The sequence below is a fragment of the Triturus cristatus genome, chromosome 12, assembly GCF_964204655.1.
Source record: "Triturus cristatus chromosome 12, aTriCri1.1, whole genome shotgun sequence".
Taxonomy (NCBI): domain Eukaryota; kingdom Metazoa; phylum Chordata; class Amphibia; order Caudata; family Salamandridae; genus Triturus; species Triturus cristatus.
Window position 1 is genome coordinate 618,073,058 of NC_140595.1, and position 19,806 is coordinate 618,092,863.

General features: G+C 44.5%; 1 protein-coding gene across 1 annotated transcript in view; it reads left to right on the plus strand.

The window, feature by feature from the left end:
* The window catches only part of SLC22A31 (solute carrier family 22 member 31), a 220,486-nt gene that overhangs the window by 45,883 nt on the left and 154,797 nt on the right, over positions 1–19,806 (plus strand). Inside the window, exons 2-3 of the mRNA XM_085640018.1 lie at positions 4,300–4,403; positions 18,610–18,764. Of these exons, the coding sequence (XP_085496144.1) occupies positions 4,300–4,403; positions 18,610–18,764 (259 nt within the window). The remainder of the gene's footprint in view (positions 1–4,299; positions 4,404–18,609; positions 18,765–19,806) is intronic.

A 19,806-nucleotide genomic window follows, 5' to 3' on the forward strand; every position in this document is an offset into this window, starting at 1 on the left:
CCATCTCTCCCACTTCCTCGCCATGTTGCTTCCCCCCCAACATGCTGTTGCTTTCACCTTGCCGTTCTAGTACACCCCCACCTTGCTGCTTCTCCCACATACCAACCCTTTGTTTTGTTCGCCCCATCGCGCTGCAATAAAAATGTTTTGAAAATTGCTCTCCTCATTTTGTAGGCACATGTGTGTTGCTGTACCTACAAAATGACGAGCCCACTGCATCGTTGCAGCTTTTATCACAGCTGTTGGCAAAGTCAAAAGGTCCTAAAGGGAAGATCTTTTGGCTTTGCCAATGCTTGTTAAGAAAGTACCGGACCCTGTGTTTGCACCGCACCTTGCCAATCCATTCAGCCCCAGATTTGCTTGCAACTGGTGTGCTTTTGGCATTCAGAAGGCACAAAAGCACACATATGATATAAGAGGGATAGTCAGAAGGATAAGACAACTGCAAAAGGAAGTAAGAAGTTCATATTATCCTAAAGAATATAGTGCAATTGTAAACGCAATAATTAAGATCTCAAGTTAGACTGTGGTGAATGGAGGCAGTGCTCTGCCCAGGCATAACATCTGCTTTTATTCCATTGCTTGGGCTGGGTGAGAAAGTGGCAGGGCTGTGGCAGACATCAGCATGGCGGTGCATGTCCTTCATGCTCCTGGCCCTGTTCCACACTGCGGAAGCAAAACCTGGTGGTGATCTCTATGTTCTTGAGGAACACGAGGGCCCATATTACCATACGGACGCCGTAAGGAAATGTCTCTTGCATGATCACCCCCACATTTTTTATCTGATGCTGCTGGTTTTTGGACTTTGAGAGTGCACTGAGGCCTGCTAACCAGACCTCCGTGCCAGTGTTCTGACCCTTTACAAAGTGTGTGTCGAATCGGCTACCCCCAATTGGCAGAGACTGACCTACTTGTAAGTCCCTGGTGTATGGTGCACAGGATACCCAGGGCATGCAAAGCAGAGTGTCCACCCAGGGCTGCGGCATTGATTGTGCCACCCTGTGTGTGACAAAGTACAAAATGGCTCCCAGCCTGCCACTGCAAACCGGAAGGGCGGTGTTGGAACTACTAGTTCGACTTTGCCATTTAAACCAATGGTAAAGCCTCCACTTTCCTTGACAATATTTGTAAATCTCACCCAAGGAAGACCTACCAAGTCCTAGGGGGTGGAGCTGTATATTATTAGGTGGAACATCTTTTTTTTATATATGTCCTAACAGCAAGTCTTCCAAATTGTCATATTTGCCGTGGAAGAGCTAGTGGCCCTATTGGCTAACACAGAGTTGCCTGCTGACTCTCAGCCTGGCTGGCTTCTGACTAGGACTACTGAGATGTGTACTTCAAGGTATCAAATTAATTGTGGCATTTAACCCGACTTGATGCCTGAGCTGAATTTAATGTCACTTTTATGAAAAATACAACTTTTAGGAGGTTGCCACTCCGTGACCCAGTTTGTCCAGTAACCTTATAGTCACTTGCCATCACACAACTGTCTGCTTTCCTGGGGAGTTGTGTTAATGACTCCCAGGCTTAGAAACAATAGCAGCCTGCTACAGGGTGAGGCGTTACCTCACCTTCGCAGGAAGCCAATAAGGATGTTAGCCCAGAACGCAAGATTCAAAGGCAAAGTTGCCTTTGCTGGGCTAATGGCGATTGCACTCCAGGTGTGATGCCCTTTGTTCGAGTGGATGGGTTGGCGGCGGGAACAGAGTGGAGACCAGTTCCTAAAATAGTTTATCCATGGGCGTGTTGCCTACAGGTAGCCACACCTCTAGGATGGGCTACCAAGCTCCTAACCTCCGATGAAGGGTTCAAACATCTCGAGAGTGTGCTGAATAGTGCACTCTGAGATTGCTAGATGCCATACATAGCCTGAAAGTCATCATAGAGCGGAAGAGATCCTGATACCCTATGGCTAGTGAAAGCATTATCCCGCCAGGGCATTTTCTGGGCATAAATATGGCACCCTTAACCTCAGGTCATACTGGCATTGGAGAAAGGACCAAAGAAGGAACCATATGATATAATACACCCAAATCCTCAAAGGCACACTTTTTCTGTTTGCACCACGCCACACCTTAAAGCAGGTGCGCCAGGCGGAAACGGGGATAGTGCGCCCAATTATGGTTAGTGCGCTGCCCTCGGAGCACTGTGAAGTGGAGCTGCCCTGGGATCAACGCATTCAAGTGGAATACAAAATGGCTGCTTCAAAGCCGCTCTGTGTTTCATTGTGCAGGCAGCAACGCGCCTGCACTTTTAGGTGGAGAGAGAGAGATCTCCTTGCAGCCGGTTCAGTGATTGACTGCACGCACCTGCAAGGGGATGTCTGGGTCGTTCATGAGACCCTTTTTCTCCCCTCCAGAGGTCTGCTTTTTGGAGCTATGTTTGCCTCTGCGCCTGCGTCCACAATACGGCGCAGGTGCAGAGGCAAGTTATTCCCTCATTTTGCATGGGGCCATGCCCCTCTGCAAATGAGGGAATGCCCTCTAACGATTGCGCTGGTGCAACATGTGCGTCAGCACTATCTGTATTATAGAAGGGACCGAACAAATGTCTGTGGGCCCTTCTGTAATACCAAATTGCACCAGGGGCGCACAGAACATCCACACATGCCTGTTGTGTCCCTGGGCACTTTCTGTAATGAGACCCTGGGGATGCCAATATTTAATGGTAGGATGGGTAGTCCTCGTTGTTACCTTGACGTATTTGGCTACGGGAATGTCAAGCCAACTCCACCGCCCTGGAGGTCCGGCAATACCTGTGGTTTCACCTGGCCTACAGAGGCTGTACGGCTGGGTAGGAACCGGAAGTCGTCAATCCTTTATATCACACCATGAATGTCCTGGTCCGCATTGCACAGGTGCACCTGTGGTGTGCAGGGACATCGTTTCCTTGCCCGTCAGCCCTTGGCATGGACATATAGCTCAATGTTGGAAACGCTGAGCAGTCAATGTTGTTTCAGAGATTAGGACTCTGTGCAAGCACACAGTGGCTCGAGACACATTAGGCCCAATTCGCAAAGAAGGTCACATGGATGCAGGTTTACATCTTTCAGATATTCATAAAAACTACAGTCACATGCACCCAGGCATACTCCTGGAAAACGTTTGTGAATTCCTTCACACTGCCAGTGCAGAGGTGTTTCCTTTTGCATAATTACACTTTTACAATTATGCATGGTGTTCAATTGGTGCATAGGAACATTTTTTATTTTTACAAAAATGTTCTCCATGGGGAAAGTGTTTTTCCTTGTGAAGAAACTCTCCCTGCACCCCCTCCCAATGTGAGGGCGTCTGCTCCTCCTACCTAACCCGGAAATGAATATACTTCTGCCCTTGGCCAGAATACATTTTCGACCATTTCCAGTTTGGAAAATTCCTTCCTTAGCAGGAGTACTTCATTAACCATTTCTAGGGTGGCAAGGGGGAAGGTTTTAAAGAATACCCAAATACTATTGAGTATTCAGTCTTTCCTAAACTTTCCATTGAAACTCCACCCAGGGATGCCCACTCCCACCCTCTGATTTGGATTTACAAATGCTCATTATTACACTCTCCTGAGAATATTGTACGCGAGTAAGTATTTGTGAGTGCAGGGATATATTTTGTGAACATCTTGCACTTGGAAATCTTGCCTGAGTATGTCAAGACGCACAGGTGCATGGTTTATAAATCGGGCCTTGTGTTTCCATTCTTGGTGGCAGGGTACTGTGTGCATTCATTGTTTCCTGTCACAAACCTGTCCAGGCCTCAGGTCGCAGATGGGTTTCTATGTCTAGGAATGTTGTGCAAGGTGTGATTGATACTCTGTCTTTTCAAGACAAAGCCTGTTGTGTTGTCTAGTGCAATGCTAGCCTCTTCCTGTGTTTCCCTTTCCTTCAAAACTTAAATAAATGTTGAGCTGAAAAAGCACCCCAAAGAGCAAACGCGTGGGAGATGAAACTGAGAGGACATGCACACAGGTTAGAGGCTTAAGTTTAAGTAGTAAAAAGAAAAATTAAAACACTATACCACTTTGCTTTTATGTACAAGCATAAGACACACAAAACATTATTGTTTTCCTAATACTATGCCAATGTATTTCAGTAAATTGATGAGTTTGTTAATTATGACCCAATTTGAGTTTTTCAAAACCAGGTAATGGAAAAGATAAAGTTAAGACTGAAAGATTTAAGTTAAAATATATATTTTTTAATTTGTTTATGAAATGTAAAGTATGTTCTGTTTCATTTGCATAGGTCTATAAAGCAACCCTTTCCCAGGCGATTGCAGTTTTTTAACTTCACCTCTTTCCTTGCAGTGGGACCTGGTGTGTGACAGTCACTGGAAGGTACCGGTGGAGCAGGTCAGCTTCACGCTTGGTTACCTGAGCGGCTTCCTCGTGTTCGGATCCACCTGTGACAGGTAAGCCCTTTTCCTAAACAAAATTGTATGGAGGAGACTTGAACCTGGGCAAGGCCCCTTGAAAGAATTTAAAACGGGGCCCTAAACAAGCGCTAGAGTGCCAGGGTATGTAGTCGATGCCAGGTCTGTTTGTGGAGGGCAGAGATGGCAGCTTCTTTCTTTGATTATCTTCAGAAGGGGGTGGTGACTTGAAGCACTGAGTCCAGCCTGTAAAAATACCTATTGCATGTTGACCATGGAGTGCGTCATTAGTTCAGATTAGTGTACATGTACTGTAATAACTTACTCTGTATGTCGCCCTTGTGAATTTATAGCATTGTTGTATGTGTTCCAATTATCACACAGAATGGTACCCGCTTTATCATCCTCAAAATTCTGAAGGGCTGAGTCTGCGGCTCAGCCAACATTTTAACCTGCAATTGCTGGTTGCTAATTCTGCAGCATTCAAGCTGAGCTATTTTGCTAGTTGTGAGACTGCGGTCTGAACTAATAGTATGTTCTTGTTTGGTGCTGCCTTGTAAATGCAGGACTGCTGAATCCTTGTTCCCAAGAATGGCACGCAAAGACGGCGTCCGTGCATAACATCATTGCAGTATGATTTTTCATGGAGCATCGCATGTGTCTGCCAAAGTTACAAGCAATTAAGAAATCCATGTAGAAGTAAACTTTTATGGTCAGCTATCTCCTCACGAACTGCTAATGTGTGATCATTAGCACCCTGTACCAGCAAGTTATGATTGAGGACAAGATGGCTGCAACCTTTGTTTCTACATTTTCCCATTCATAAGCTATGGCCCTATTTTATGGGTTTGCCTAGGTTGAAACATGTTTCCTGTTACACACCGTACACAAACTTACCACTGACTGTCCTCTGCATACAGTTGCCTTTGTCCCCTGTTTTATATGAAGCAACACTCATGACATTTTACAGTGTTCTATAGCCTCTCAGTTATGCTATGTAGGACTTAATTTATGACAAAGCAGGATAAGTTGATCTAAAATGTTTTAATTTGTTTTCTGAAAAGAATGTGAGAAGATGCAAGTTTCATAACCAATGGGACGAAGTTCCATAACTTGGGTGCGAGGCCTTAGAAAGCGCGGCCTCCTATTAAAGATCTGTGAAACAATGCAACTTTAAGGAGACAAACTTGAGCTGATCATAGATCGAATGATGTGTGGCATCTGCACAACATTGCAGAAAATGAGAAACAGTCCCTTCTTGACATGTGTGTACCAAATACAGAATCTTAAACAAATTCAGGCCTGAATAGGGAGCCCGTGCAATCGAGCCACTAAAGGGTTGGCAGAAGCAAAGCGAGCGGGAGTCCATAACAACAGTAGTTCCCTGTAGAACTAAATAATGCACGTGCCTACAAATGTGTGCATCCCTCCCAAAAACTAAATGCGCTGCATGCAGATAATTATGCAAATGTCAGCAATTTCAAGTCCTAATGCCCATCACTGTTTATGCCCATAAACTCATCAAAATATTGTACCTCGTGTGCATGTCTCAGAGTAGCTCAAACATTGAAGGGTTTGGTCACTTTATGAAAAGGTGCTGTTCAACTGTTCTGGGCAGCACTGGGTTGTTGCTCTATTGCCAGTCTCCCAACTCTGCTGCTCAAAGAGTTCCACTTAAAATGCAGTGGTGGTCAGTGAGGATAACAGTGGCCAGGGCTGCTCATTATACCGGGCGGCCACTCACTGTGCCAGGGGTTGCGCTGCTCATTCAGACAACGCTTTGAGTCTGCCAGTTCCTAGGCAACCAGAAGCCGAATGGCAATCTGTCACAAAGGGTAGCCAGCACCAAAAAACCCTTCCCTCCTATGGCAATCTGAGAGATTTTATGTAACAAAAAGCCCGCTGGGTACTGACAATCTGCCCTTAAAGACACATTTGCTCTAGTCTAATTAGGTTTTGTAGTAAAGGAGATACCTACAGTACTGGACCATAATATTCCTGACCCATGTAACTAAAATGAGTACTCTTTTAAAAATGTGTCCTTGTATGTGTGAAGATTAGATAAAGAATCAATTCTTGCCTCAGATAAAGATTCTGACCTCGCCTAATCCATTGAACAACCACAGACAAGCTGTTTGGGACTAGACTAGAAATTGATTGGATCCGGACTGTAAACGGCACACACCAGTCTCTAGGAAAATAATTACAATGCGTAACTTAACCTCCTGAAGTGAACACCAAATCTAAAGTAGGACCTCTGGAAAACATTGCTAATGCTGCAAGCTGCTGCAAATCTACCATCATTGGCGAGGGACGCACATTTCCGTGTTCGTTCAAGAAGGAACAATTTACCTCCGCACCATGGGCTACTGCCGTGCTGGCTTGAAGTATAAAACAGGAAATAAAAGTCTGAAAAAACTTAGAAAGGAAGTGGGGAAGGCCCAGGAGGTCTTTACACAGAATGGAGAAAATAAAATAAAAAGTTGCTAAAATTGAACCTTTATTAACTATGATTCTTTACTATAAAAAGCTGGAAACGGGAGCAAGGTAACATCACTCTATCAAGAGTTCTCCCATGATCGACATGTACATTTTGGTGACCGGGTGATGCCACTAGGCATATATGTGGTCTGGCTCTGTCCCTGTCATGTAGCCTATGTCAAACTTGAAGCAGTATCTAAACCCTAACTAGATGACTCCCCAAACACCTGCCATTGGAAAGCATGGCAGCCACATCTTTCGAGAGGTCGGTGAGTCATTGTTAACAGACGTTTGAGTCCATTCCTTGGCACAAGTAACAGAGAATGTTGAACGACGGCTAATATTAATTGTGACATCTTACAGACCTGTAGGTCTCCAAGTGAACTTGCTAACTGTGGTCGAGCCGCCACCTGCACGCTTACTTAGCTCGGAAAAGTGCTTGGGCTTGCTTTGAGGTCATCGTTACACAGGTCTGCTGTGTGGACTTGCATGGCTAATGGAAGTGAGAGTGGCGAGGGCACGGGTGGCGTCCTCCATATTAGATGAATATGACGATAGTAAAAACAAAAGAAGGACAATTTAGAAAAAGCAAAGCGCAGAGCACTTTTGGAGGGCCAGACTTAGAGACGATAAGCATCCACCTATTGGGCGGCAGAACGTAACTAAAATAAGTTAAATGAACTTCAGTTAATTGATCACAATTAGCAGAATTAAGTCGACATGCATCATGTCAAACAATCAATTAAAGCATATAGACGGTGTCGCCACATATGAGCAAATAGTAAAGGTGGGACAAATAAAGTTAAAAACTGCTCCCAGGGGGAGAAGGGAGCTGTGCTTTTTTTGCTCACAGGTCAGCCATATTGATTAATGTGCTGCCCACGGGGCAGTGAAAGCCCCTGAGACAAGGTCTGTGGTTGCCAGGCTAGTTTTAGTGAGCACGACACAACAGAATTTGCAATATTATGAAGGACTGAGCATTCAGTCAGATACCTGGCCAGCAAAAACAGGACAGACAGGATTCAGATTCAATCACAGACAGCTTCCATTTTTCCATAAGAAGAGTGCCATCTCATAGGTTCCTTCTCCTGTAGCTTGTGTGCAAAAATCTGTCACCTCCCTCCGCCTCCTTTCCTTTCAGAGGTGCTCTGCAATTAAGAGCGTTTGACACCTCCCCTCCAGGTTAGCTTAAACCACACACGTGAAGCAACGTTTTTTGGCCCTTGGCAAGGAGGCGTTCTGCTGCACATTTTTCAACGCGTGTATATATATATATATATATATACATATATATGAGAGAGAGAGAGGATTTGATGCTAGATAAGTTAATGAGTGTAAGAGCAAGTGGATGGATGGGTGAGTGGGTGGATGAGACTGAAACTGATTGAGTGCATCTGCAGTGGGTGAATGGTTGGGTTGATGAGTGGGTGAGTGAGTGGGTGGATGTGTATGGTAGTCCGCTCAATCCAAATGTTTATTCTTTGGAGAACAGATTTTGATAGGTTAAAAGTTAATTGCTTCAGCTGAAAAAAAGTGCTTGTATTGCAGTGTTGATTTGATTATGGTGACAGCCAATGATCAGGGCCCTAGGTCTGCTCTGTTTATTATGAAAAGCTATGCCAAAGGCAGTAGGCCTGACTTATTAATTAAGAAAAGCATATGTTAAAGCCAATATGTCTTTAAGAGTAGATTGCCAGTACACAGCGTTAAAGCAGATATTTTGCTAAATAAAATCTCCCAGATTGCCGTAGGGGGCAGGGGGTTTTGGTGTGGCTACCATTTGTGACAGATTCTTGGGGTACTAGATTTGCACTTTGAGAAACCCTTTTATGGCGTTTTAGGAAGGGTTATTTATTCTTTTGGCAACTGTAATTTTGCACTTTTTATGACTGTATGCCAATAGTTGCTTTGTGGGAATTCTTATGCGGATTACAGAAGCCTTGCTTTGGTTATGGTAATACGCTATTGATAAAGGCTTTAGGACTAATTAGTTAATTGGAAAAAGTTATGTCCGAGACTATAGCTCTAATCTTTTTATTGGGAAAATTTGCAACAAACTTTTGTAGGCCTACCATGTTGGATGTGATAATCATCTGTTAGAAACCAATTGGCCTTTTAAGGTGGATTAATATTGCAGCGTGTTAAAGCCCGCAGACAGGTATTGAATCACATACATTCTCACAGGTTACTGTAGTGAGTAAGGGTTGCAGTGTTTGTTTCTACCCTGCAGGTAGAAGATAAGCCCTTTGATAAACCTTTTTAGCGCTCTTTTTTTGTTGACTGTGTTCCAGAGGGTTGCCTTGTGCAAACACTTGTGCAGAGTTCAGTAGGCCTGAATTGGCTATTCTGACACACCAATGATAAAGACTATGGGCCATATGTAGATAGCTGAATACCGGTCGGTAACGGCCGAAAATCGGTAATTTTCCCGTTACCGACCGGTATTTAGCCCTTTCTAATGTAGGAGGCAGGTTTTAAGGATTCGGTAATTTACCGAATCGGTATTTTAAGAAATCGGTAAACTACCGAATCGGTAAATTACCAAATCCTTATATCCTATGTAGGGAGCACTCAAGTGAGTGCATTTTTGGTTTAAGGATTCGTTATTTACCACCAACTACAAGTTGATGGTAAATACCGAATACTTTTTCAAAAGCAATTTTGTGCTTTTTTAAAAGTGCCATGTGGCAGACATACATGCCCTTAGGTCATGTATGTGCGCCACATGTGCACACATGCACGATTCAGGGGTGCAACAGGGTGTCAATGTGACACCCTGCCACCCTTGAATATGCTCCCCCTATTACCGATTCGGTATTTACCGAATCGGTAATAGTGAATGGCTTCCCATTCATTCCTATGGGCCTCCAGGCCCATAGGAATGAATGGGAAGGTATGCCTTATTACCGATTCGGTAAATACCGAATCGGTAATAACGAATATTACCGAATCGGTAAAGTTTTTTTTTTTTTTACCTACATTCTATTTACCGATTCTTAAATACCGAATCGGTAAAATTCGATATTTAGGAATCGGTAAATAGAAATTACCTACATATGGCCCTATATGTCTGTTTGGTTCATTGGGAAATGTATGTCAGATGCCATTGGTCCACTCTGTTTATTATAAAGAGATAAGACACAGGCAGTAGGTCGGACCAATTCATTGTTAAAAGCGTTTGCTAAAGCGATTAGGCTTTTAATGGTGGGTTGCCTTTCAACTGTGTTAAAGAATGTAAACATTTTGTTTTATGGAATCTCACAGATTCCTGTAGTAGGCAAGGCTTTTCGTGTTGGTTACACAGTGACATACACTTTTGGGTAAAGAAGATTTTGCAATGTGACAAGTCACATTTTGCCCTTTTCGGAGGAGTTGTATATTGTTTTGACCACTCTAATTTTGTGTGTATTTGTCATTTTAGAAATATATACTTGACTGTTGCCTTATGGGAAAGTTTCTGCTGAATATAGTAGGTCTTAGTTATGTGACCAGCCAGTGATAAAGGAAATAGGCTTGATTGGTTCATTGCAAAAAGTTATGTCAGATACATTATTATTGTGAAATGTTACAACAAATGTAGTAGGACCTAACTTACGTATTGTGAAATCATTTACTAAAGCCAACAGGCCTTTAAGGGAGTAACCCTCTATTAAAGATATTTAGTTTCATGGAATCTTGCAGAATAATTTAGTAAACAAGGGGTTTGGCGTTGGTTCCCCACCTTGGAAAACCCTTGGGGTTAAAGAATTGCACTGTGATAATCCTCGTTAGACCAATTTAAGAGGGGCTGTACATTGTTTTGCCGACAGTCGTTTTATATATATTTGTAATTTTGCCGACTGGTTGCCTGATGGCTGTCATGTGAGAAAGCTAACACGTGATTGCCTGAGTTGGGTAAGATTATGAGCCAATGATATAAAGCCAAGGGCCCTTTTCTTCATTAGAAAAGTTATGTCAGATACTAAAGGTCCTATCTGTTTATTATGAAAAATGACAACAAAGACAGTAGGCCAGACTTATTTATTGTGCGAAACGTATGTGGAAGCCAATAGGTCTTTAAAGGTCGTTTTGTATTACTTTGTTGAAGCCTGTATAAACTCTGGGGGGTGAAGATTTGCCCTTCGATAGTCCTTGCTAGCAGCGCTTGGCAGGCGTCGTCGTATACCAGGCCCTAGTAATAAAAAGAAACTTATACATACATATACCTTCAGGGAGGGTCTTTTGGATCAGCCCACGTCTGTGTGTTTGAGTATCATTCACTTTATGGTTCTCTCCATGATGACATACTGCATGTGACAGTGGTTTAGGGAATTTCTGTCACTGACTCTATTGCCCTTTGGGTAACGGCATTTTGCATCACGTGCACATCTGAGAATGAATGCGTCTGAATGTCTCGGCTGGTCTTCCAGTCATTTTGTTTTCAATGTTTTCACCTTTTATTTCTTTCCTCCTTTTTTCATTAGTCCTTCTGGATTACTTTTATTCTTTTATGTTGCATATGCCTGTTTTACTGTGGGTGGCTAAGTGGGGGAGTGCAAGAATGGGTGAGTGGTCGGATGAATGGATGCATGAGTGCAAGGATGAGGGACAGAATGCTTGTATAATGACCTATTGAAGGCTTAAACTCATCAGTGATTGACGAAGCATTCTCACTTTCAAGTCAGATCTGTTAGCTTTAACATTGCTTGTTTCACTTATTTCAGTAGCTAGGCCAAGCTTATTTCCTGTTCGCTTGGATTTCAGTGGGTTCGAATGCTAATATATTTTTATAGTTTGCTTGTAAATTGAACATCCTTTGACAATACCTTATGGAATGAGAAATGAATTTATGGTTGATATACAGACAATATTTATCGTCTTTTGTAATGTACACAGAATGATTTAGTGTGGAATATAAATCAGTTGGATAGTGGTCAGGAACAGATCACATCATTCAGTTCAAACAAGAGTTCAGATATAATACACATTTTGGATGTCCAAACTGAAATAAACTATAAGAGAATATTTGCTAGCCTCCATAAGAAAGCTCCTCATAGAAACTGAATTTTGAAATAAAGGAGTACAGTTGAGTTTGCGTACATAGTCTCGCTACCTTTTTATTTATCCTTCAGTGCCCCCTGAGGAGTAAGTCCTGCCTCTTGGTGACAATCTGTTAAAGGTCTCAGGTGAAAAACTGTTTTTAGTAGCAAGGAGCAAGTTCTCACACTTGGCATTTCTTCAGGGGTGTCATTGTCCCAGGGATGACATTGTCCCAGCACAACATTGGACAAGTGGCATCAAATGTAGTTTCTTTGTCTATCTAATGTGTTCTGGACTTGGAACTTTGAAGTCAGAGCAAGTCTCAGTTCCATGGTGCTGCTCTTTGGGTCTCCCTCAGAGACGTGTAGGGTTGGTTTGATGAAATCCCTTTCATGAGGGAGTGAGCCCTACCATTACTGACCTCCACTGACTTGGACACCAAACAATAAAGTAAACCCAGAATGATACAAAGTCCTGCAGTAGGACTGACTTCTCACATCCCGGCAATGAGCTTTACTCCCGCAAGGACGCAAGAAGTAAAACATCCCTAGGAAGAGTCAATATTTATCTACAAAGTAGGAGTAAAGTACTTAAGGTGCGCACTTTAGAGCTGCCTGAGGAAAGTCGTCTGTGTTTCATGTGTTGTTACTAGCCAATAATGGCTGCCCTTTGAGACTATGTTCAGCTAATTGTTTTACTGCATAGTGGGTTCCAGCTACTCTACTGGAAGTTGCTTGGTGTTATTCATAATCCCATGTCAAGCTCCCCGTGCAGTTTCATGGTCTTCTGAAAGTTGTTCATTGGAAAACCATTTTGTCTCACTGGCTACCATCCCTTTGGTCAGATAAAGTGCATTCTTAACTGGGGCCACATGTATAGAATCATGAGGATGGATATGAAATTCTTAAAAAGGAACACATTTTGTCTTGTTTTTACTCAAACCAGCTCTTTTTCTCCCATACCTATTAGACTCCGGTGATAACCTTGGGGTCCCTAATAGTGTTGGAAAGTCCCAGAGATTATCAATTTATACTTCAGACAGGGACTGTGTAACAATTGGTAATCCATATAGGATCATATGTTTGACCCACTGGTTAGCTGTTGTGTAGATAGAGTCTTCACTTCCACCAAGGTATAAAATAAAATCAAGTTAAATTAAAGTATGAGATGGAAACTATGCAGCAGGTGTGCTTGGCAGGTTGTCTATGGTGCTGCGGATACTTCACACTATATGTCTTAATGGGAATACAATTGTTGTTGTGACTTCAGTGTCACTGAGCTCCATTGTAGCTGTGCAAAGCAGGGTACATCACTGGCGCTTTTTTTTCTATAAATAAAGTGTAAATGAATGCTGCTTGTTGACATACATGGCTGGACACAGGGTTAATGAAGAATTACAACAGGCTGCATAATCTGATATCCCATAGCCAGACAAGCGCAGGCTTTATGCGGAAAATTAATGGATTAATTTACATCCGATCCAAGGGCAGCAGGCAATGATCAGATCTAAGTTGGCTGCTCGGTTGATTCGCCTCTAGGACTACACAACATCTGGTGAACTTTTAAGCAGGGTGGAGCGATACCAGGCAAGCCACCATTCGCTCAGCCTTACAGCTGCTGGTGGGAATAACTGGGTGCCATCACTTAAATCCTTGGACCCTGCCATAAGTACTCCTGGAATATTGTCAAGAAGCCCCCTTTGAGCTCTTTCTTTTGATTGCTCTCTGCACAAAAGGCCTTTGGATTGCTCTCCAGCTCCATCCGGAACACAGAACATTCAACATCACCACATGTTCACAGCAGTAATAATCACAAACGCATTGATAAGGGTAAGTGGTAGGATGTGTCGCTGTGAAGGATCACCAAAGATGGGGACCCCGGGTGTTAGTTGGTATGTAAAGATACCCCACCATAACCTGGAAGGGACTTAGCTGGAGAGGTGGGGTGTAGCCTTTTACCCTGGATATGTGGGGGCTGAAGAGGGGGAAAGGGGTGTGCAGCATGTAAGGGGAATGCAAAAAGAACAGATGATGGACGGAATGCTGAACAAATCAATCATTCACCCCCAGTCACAGGTTTGGGTTTAATCAATTGCTTTTTTGCTCACCACGCCACCCCAGATTGGACACAGTCATATGCAAATCAGTCTTGACCCTGCTCCCCATGGGAACAGTCCAGCCCGAACTGCCATGCCAGGTCCTTCCTGGACCAGAAACAAGCATCCTCGGACCGGTTTTAGGGTATCACCCCTCATCAGCCAGACTAGCTTGAATCTGGTGGCGTAGCAAGCAATGCAGAGGAATGTCGCCCTGTGTGTGAAGTGTAGAACCATATCTCTCATTTCTTTGACAAATGAGTCTGTACTGATTGTTCTGAGTGCACTTCAGCAACATCTCAAGCCTACTACAGCTACTAGAGATGTTTACCATGTGTCTGAACATGGCGGGCTGTGCAAGTATGCACTGACTGGGCTCTTTGTCGTTTATCGGGGTGGAAGGTGGCTTTCAATTCTCAAGCATTCTAAAACACCCAGGCTGCCGTGCGGTGGCTTGTGGTGTTTAACAAAAACCCAAACTATAACTTAAAGAAAAAAAAATCTTTCCACTATCTGCCCCCACACTCTCTGCATTGTACCTTTTATTTTAGGCCTCAAACCTTCGGTTGCACTGCTCTTTTGACATTAACAAATAAAAGCAAAAGAAGGCCTTGTGCCAGAGGGTGGTCAGTTTAGCAGGCAGAGCGGGCGGAGACCAGCCGCTAAAGGGAGAGCGAAATTACTAGATACACAGCAGCACAAAATAGACATTTCCCATATGCATGTCACATGCACACCAGCCCCAGATTGTTGAGGTCCGCGCAAAAGCTATGGGTGGGCATATACAGCACTCCTTTGTCAGAACTCTTCGGTTCACCCCTCCTGCTACCAAACCCCTCAGTATACCATGGATAGTCACCCGGATCCCCAGATACTTCGAGTAAACAGAAATGACACTGTGCAGTCCATTAATCATTTATTTCAAGGTAACGGTCCATAAATCAAGGCGAGAGGCAATCAATAGGTGTTTTGCCTGGATGACTTTATTAAGGCTGTAATTGGACCGTGTGATGCCTGTTGTTTTTACTTTTTTGTGGCCTAGCTCTCTCTCTGTCACACATGCATGTGCGCTTATGCTTGTCCTTTGATTCTGAGACCTGGAGGGGCACACTAAGCTCTCTAGCAGACAAGGGACTAAACTCCATATCCTGGTTTGTTGACATTAAGCACTGGTGGCATTGTACTGTTTTTAGGTCGAGCCTGGGCAGCGCATGCGCTGCTCTACAAGGCATGCTGTATTTGAGTATGGACTTGAAGCCCCGCCCACTCTCCACCCATATTTGTCATTGGCTTAGGTCATTGTCCTTTGTAAATGCTGGCTTCGGATTCGTTAATAGGGTTGTTAGTCCCTCCTTAGCGCCGCCTTGTCTTCATGTGTAACCTTCCATGAGGACTGTCCCTTTTACTTCTATTGTTACATGGTATGTATTATTTAGTCTTTAAGCACTGTTTTCTTTAATGAGTTTCTCCTACTGCAGGCACGACATGCTTTCCTGCAACATTCAGTGCACCATGCGAGCTTTCACTTTCCAAGCAACCCGGTACAATGGCCGCTGCTTCTTTGCAGTGAAATGGGTCACACATTTACAAGACTTTGAGCTATTGGCATTGTAAATAACAATGCCTTTTATTTATGGGTTAATTATCACAACAGATAAATAAAAGGCATTGTCATTTACAATGCTAATAGTTTAAAATCTGGCAAATGCGAGACCTATTGCATTGCAAATGCTTGGTATATATGTAATTCTAGTACTGAAAAAACCTTTCTCTGATTAAGGAGCAGTTTAGGGCCTACTGGGCCCACTTGTGTAAAGTGCTGCATGTATTAGACATCCGTACCCTTGCATTGATATCCTGTATGCATGTTGAGTGCCGGTTGTGTAAAGCTTACATGGTAGCAGGACTCTGTGTGGATGTCTGTGTTGGATTTTTGAGACGGTGGGATCCATTTTGGATTTATCTTGGCATTCCAGGGCGCACTATTGACATTGTGATGTAGCCTCACCTGACAGTGGAAGGATAGTGCTTAAATTCCTGAGCGGAGAGGGTAACCCTAGACGCTTTATTCGGAATTTCCATGATGAGGTTTTTAAAAGTGGATTGCTGATCAATACTTTCTGAGCACTGCAATTTGGGTTCATGGTCAGGAAATGAGGTGATCCAGCAGAATCTGTGTGAAGGATGGAAACTTGTAGACTGGGCTGGCCCGTTTGTTTTTCCTGGAGTGCTACTTCCAGAAGGTCAATGACAGCCTGGTGCAGTGTTTTCACACATCATTGTGCTCATGTTTTGGGTCCTCCTACCTAGAGCAAGCATTGCCAATACTTGCTGTGTGAGCCATCACCCTCTACAAAGACGTTGGCAGCATATGAAAAGGAACCTCCACAAATTAATTCTTCGGTATTGACAGTTGGATCAACATCCCATATCTGGGAAGGGTGAATAAAGGTGAGACCCATACTACTCCACTTCGCTCTTATTCCTGGTTCTTCTAGCTCCAGGAAGGAAGTGCTCCGGAGAGTACTCGAAAATTTGCAGAGATCTAGTACTTGTGTCTGCCAGAAAGCCAGTCTCCACATCTTGATGGAAGAACTGTGAGTCTGCTTGTGACCTGGATGCTACCTCACCTGCTGGGAAGAGTAGCGTGTTTGTCCCTGCAGGAGGTGAGTGACCGAGTAAGGAGAGACCCCGCTGCCGAGCCCAGAGAGGAACGGCTCAGAACAGCGGACTGCTTGTGGGAGAGTAAGTTGAGCTGAGTCTAGATCTCTCTACCTCTATGGGTGTTTCTTCACTGAAACGCACCCCTCTCTCCCCACCCACCATGCCTGCTCCTGCAACCGCCACCAGACGAGTACAACAGACGTGTGCTGATCTTATGCGCACGGAGACAGAGGACCTGCACCCCGGATCAGAGGATGGAGGCCAACCCGTTGGGAGTGCCAGCATCTGCCCAGTGGGAGCCAACTTCCTAGTGTTTGTGGCCCTGCACCAGGCCCATGCAAAGAGAAGAAGGCAGGGCCTGGCCGAGTCCCTGAGCCCTTAAACACATCTGCTCATCGTGCGGCTGTCGCCTGTATGCTCGTACTTAAGCCTAACCAGCAGTAGCGGCTGCTACTGGGCCAGTGGGAGGGGGACTGGAAGAAACAAGAAAAAAAAACACCTGAAAGCACCCGCGCTCATCACATTACTGCAATGCAGCGTTGTGGTTGGTCTGAGCGCCGTGGTCCGGCGCTCAGACGGGAAATCGGAGGCTGGGCCTGTTCCTCACCAGGCTGTGCATTACAGCCTGGTGGGTAGGATGTTAAGTGCGCATGACTGTTTGGCTGGCTCAAGAGGCCCGTCCAAACAGTTGTGCGCCCTTAGGGACTGGAAACCACTCCTGCCCCATCTCTGGCCAGTCCCGCCGCGCCACTGACTTCAATAGGAAAACTAAAATGATGATAACAATACGTTATTTTATTTTTCCCTTTGAGCAGTGGGGCGATTCCTCAGCCTTAGCGGAGGAGCCGCCACTGCTAACAAGTGCCCACATCTCAGGTAAAACCATTGCATGTTTTGAACATTGACTGCAAGCTTTGTCACAGACTTATGTGGGATCCATGCGTTAACAATAAACATGCTCAAAGAGAATTGTCTACAAACCAAAATACAGACTGACTGCTCCGTCATAGAAACCAGGGACACTGCTTATCTCCCCTTCTAGTTAGCTGGCACCTGTGATTGAATCTAGTCTACTGATTTCTGTGTAGAAAACTGCAGTGCACAGCATTGTGGTGCTTAACGTTCCTGGTGTGTAATATATCATTTTGGTGTTATTAAAGTACTTCTTTAGTAAAAGAAAATCACATAGCTAGACAATGAATCATTGTAGCTGTTGTTTGTTCTGTGTCTCTACCACCCACATTATCTCGCTGAGGAACCTTTGATTGCTCACCCTCGCTACCCTGAGAGTCAAGCGTAGAAAGTGTGTTCTTGGCCCAGATTGCTGAGTCGTAGTGAGATGCTCCCCCAGAACACCAGAATCAAATGACCACAACCACCACAATTATGGTCCAGTTGCCCCTGCTTGCCCTGTGGTCCCCTGAACAGGGTCTGACAGAACTTGTTTCAGAGCCTCGTAGTACACAACGCCAGTGATAAGCTCCCTCAACTTACCATCACTGCTTTAGTACCACTTGAGAACATCAGTCCTACTTCATAACTCTGCGCCAATTCCATTACACCGTCAAAACACCAAGCACACGGGAGCTCTTGGTACACCTATGTTGCTTCAGACCACATCAGTACACCACTTCTGTACAGAACCCCACAGTACAGCACCCTCCCTTGGTACAACACCCGTGTTTCCGAAACCTCCAGTACACCGCCCTTTCTTTTCAGCATGCAATAATTCTTTGTGTCCAGGATGCTGATTGCCTTGGCTTTCTCGAGGGAAGATTCCTTTCAGTTGAACTTGCTCAGTACTGTGCAGTCTCCACTCTGAAGTTTACCACACCAATAGTGTGCCATTGCTTGACTTCTTTGACAGTGGCTGCACCCTGCAGAGCTATTCTGCTTCCATGCACCCATAGTCTGTACTTGCTGCCTCCCAAACCCCTATCCTTCTACACGTGGCCTATCTGTGATGCTGGTATGCTCTCTCTCTAGGTTTGGACGTCGAAGCACCTTTCTGGCTGCCCTTCTGCTGGCAGTCCTCTTCGGCACTGGTGCTACTGTTTCCATGGACTTTCTCATGTTCCTTCTGACACGGCTGTTCCAGGGGGCGGCACTGGCTGGAATCTTCCTCTCCCTCTATGTTGCAAGTAAGTGTACAATATTGCCTGGCACCATCCGGTCAGACCATAAATATTCTTGTTCTGAATGTATTGTTGCACTGTCTCTCTAAGTCAGGCACATGCATGCTGTGTTTTCAGGTCTTTCTAGAGCACACATATGTATGCAGATTTTCCTCCATGTCATTGGGTCAGGCACGCGCAGATATTCCACATGTAAGTTTCTCCATGCCAGACACAAGCATGTAATTGTTCCAGAGTCTCTCCAGAATTAAAACATGCATACAAGCGTTCCTCAATTATTCCAGGGCAGGCACAACATGTAACATACATGCAGGTGTTCCTCAGTCTTTCCTGGGAAGGCAGATGCATATAATTGGTCTTCATTCTCTCTGAAGCAGGAACATGTATGCAGCTGAGGCTAGCTGCTTCCTGGGAGACGAAGAATAAGTAATGGCATCCCAGTTTCTCAAGGATGGGCACATACATGAAATTATTTTACAGTTTCCCGAGGGTTGAGACATGCAAGGATTTACTAATGCCTGTGTTTGTTTCTCAGGGGATGCAGGGCTAGCGCATACATGTGTTTGTTTCGTTGGGCCTGGAGGGCTTCTACATTAATGTGGTTGTTTACCAGTGCCTGCATGTTTAATACATGTGTGAGTTTGCTTTCCAGTTCATGCAGAGCTGGCCTATGCTATGCATATGGTTGTTCCTTATTGTCTGTCAGATTGACATGTGTGAAGTTGGTCTCCAATGCCTGTATGGCAGCTTCTCTGGGGGTGGTACACGCATGCGGCTAGTAAGCTTGGAGCATTTGCGTTTTTGTTCGGTAGTGCCACTGTGGCTGGTACACATTTGTGTGTGTTTCTCTGTGCCTGATGGGCTGGCCTATGTGTTTGGTTAATTTCCATTGCTCAAAGGCTTGCGTATGCAAGTGGTTGTTTCCTATTTCCACCAGTGCTGTTCCATGCATACGATTGTTTCCTAGTGTCTGCATGGCCGGCACTTGACTGAGGTTATTTCCAAGTGCCTGCAGTACTGGCACATTCTTGTGGCGGTTTCTCAGAGT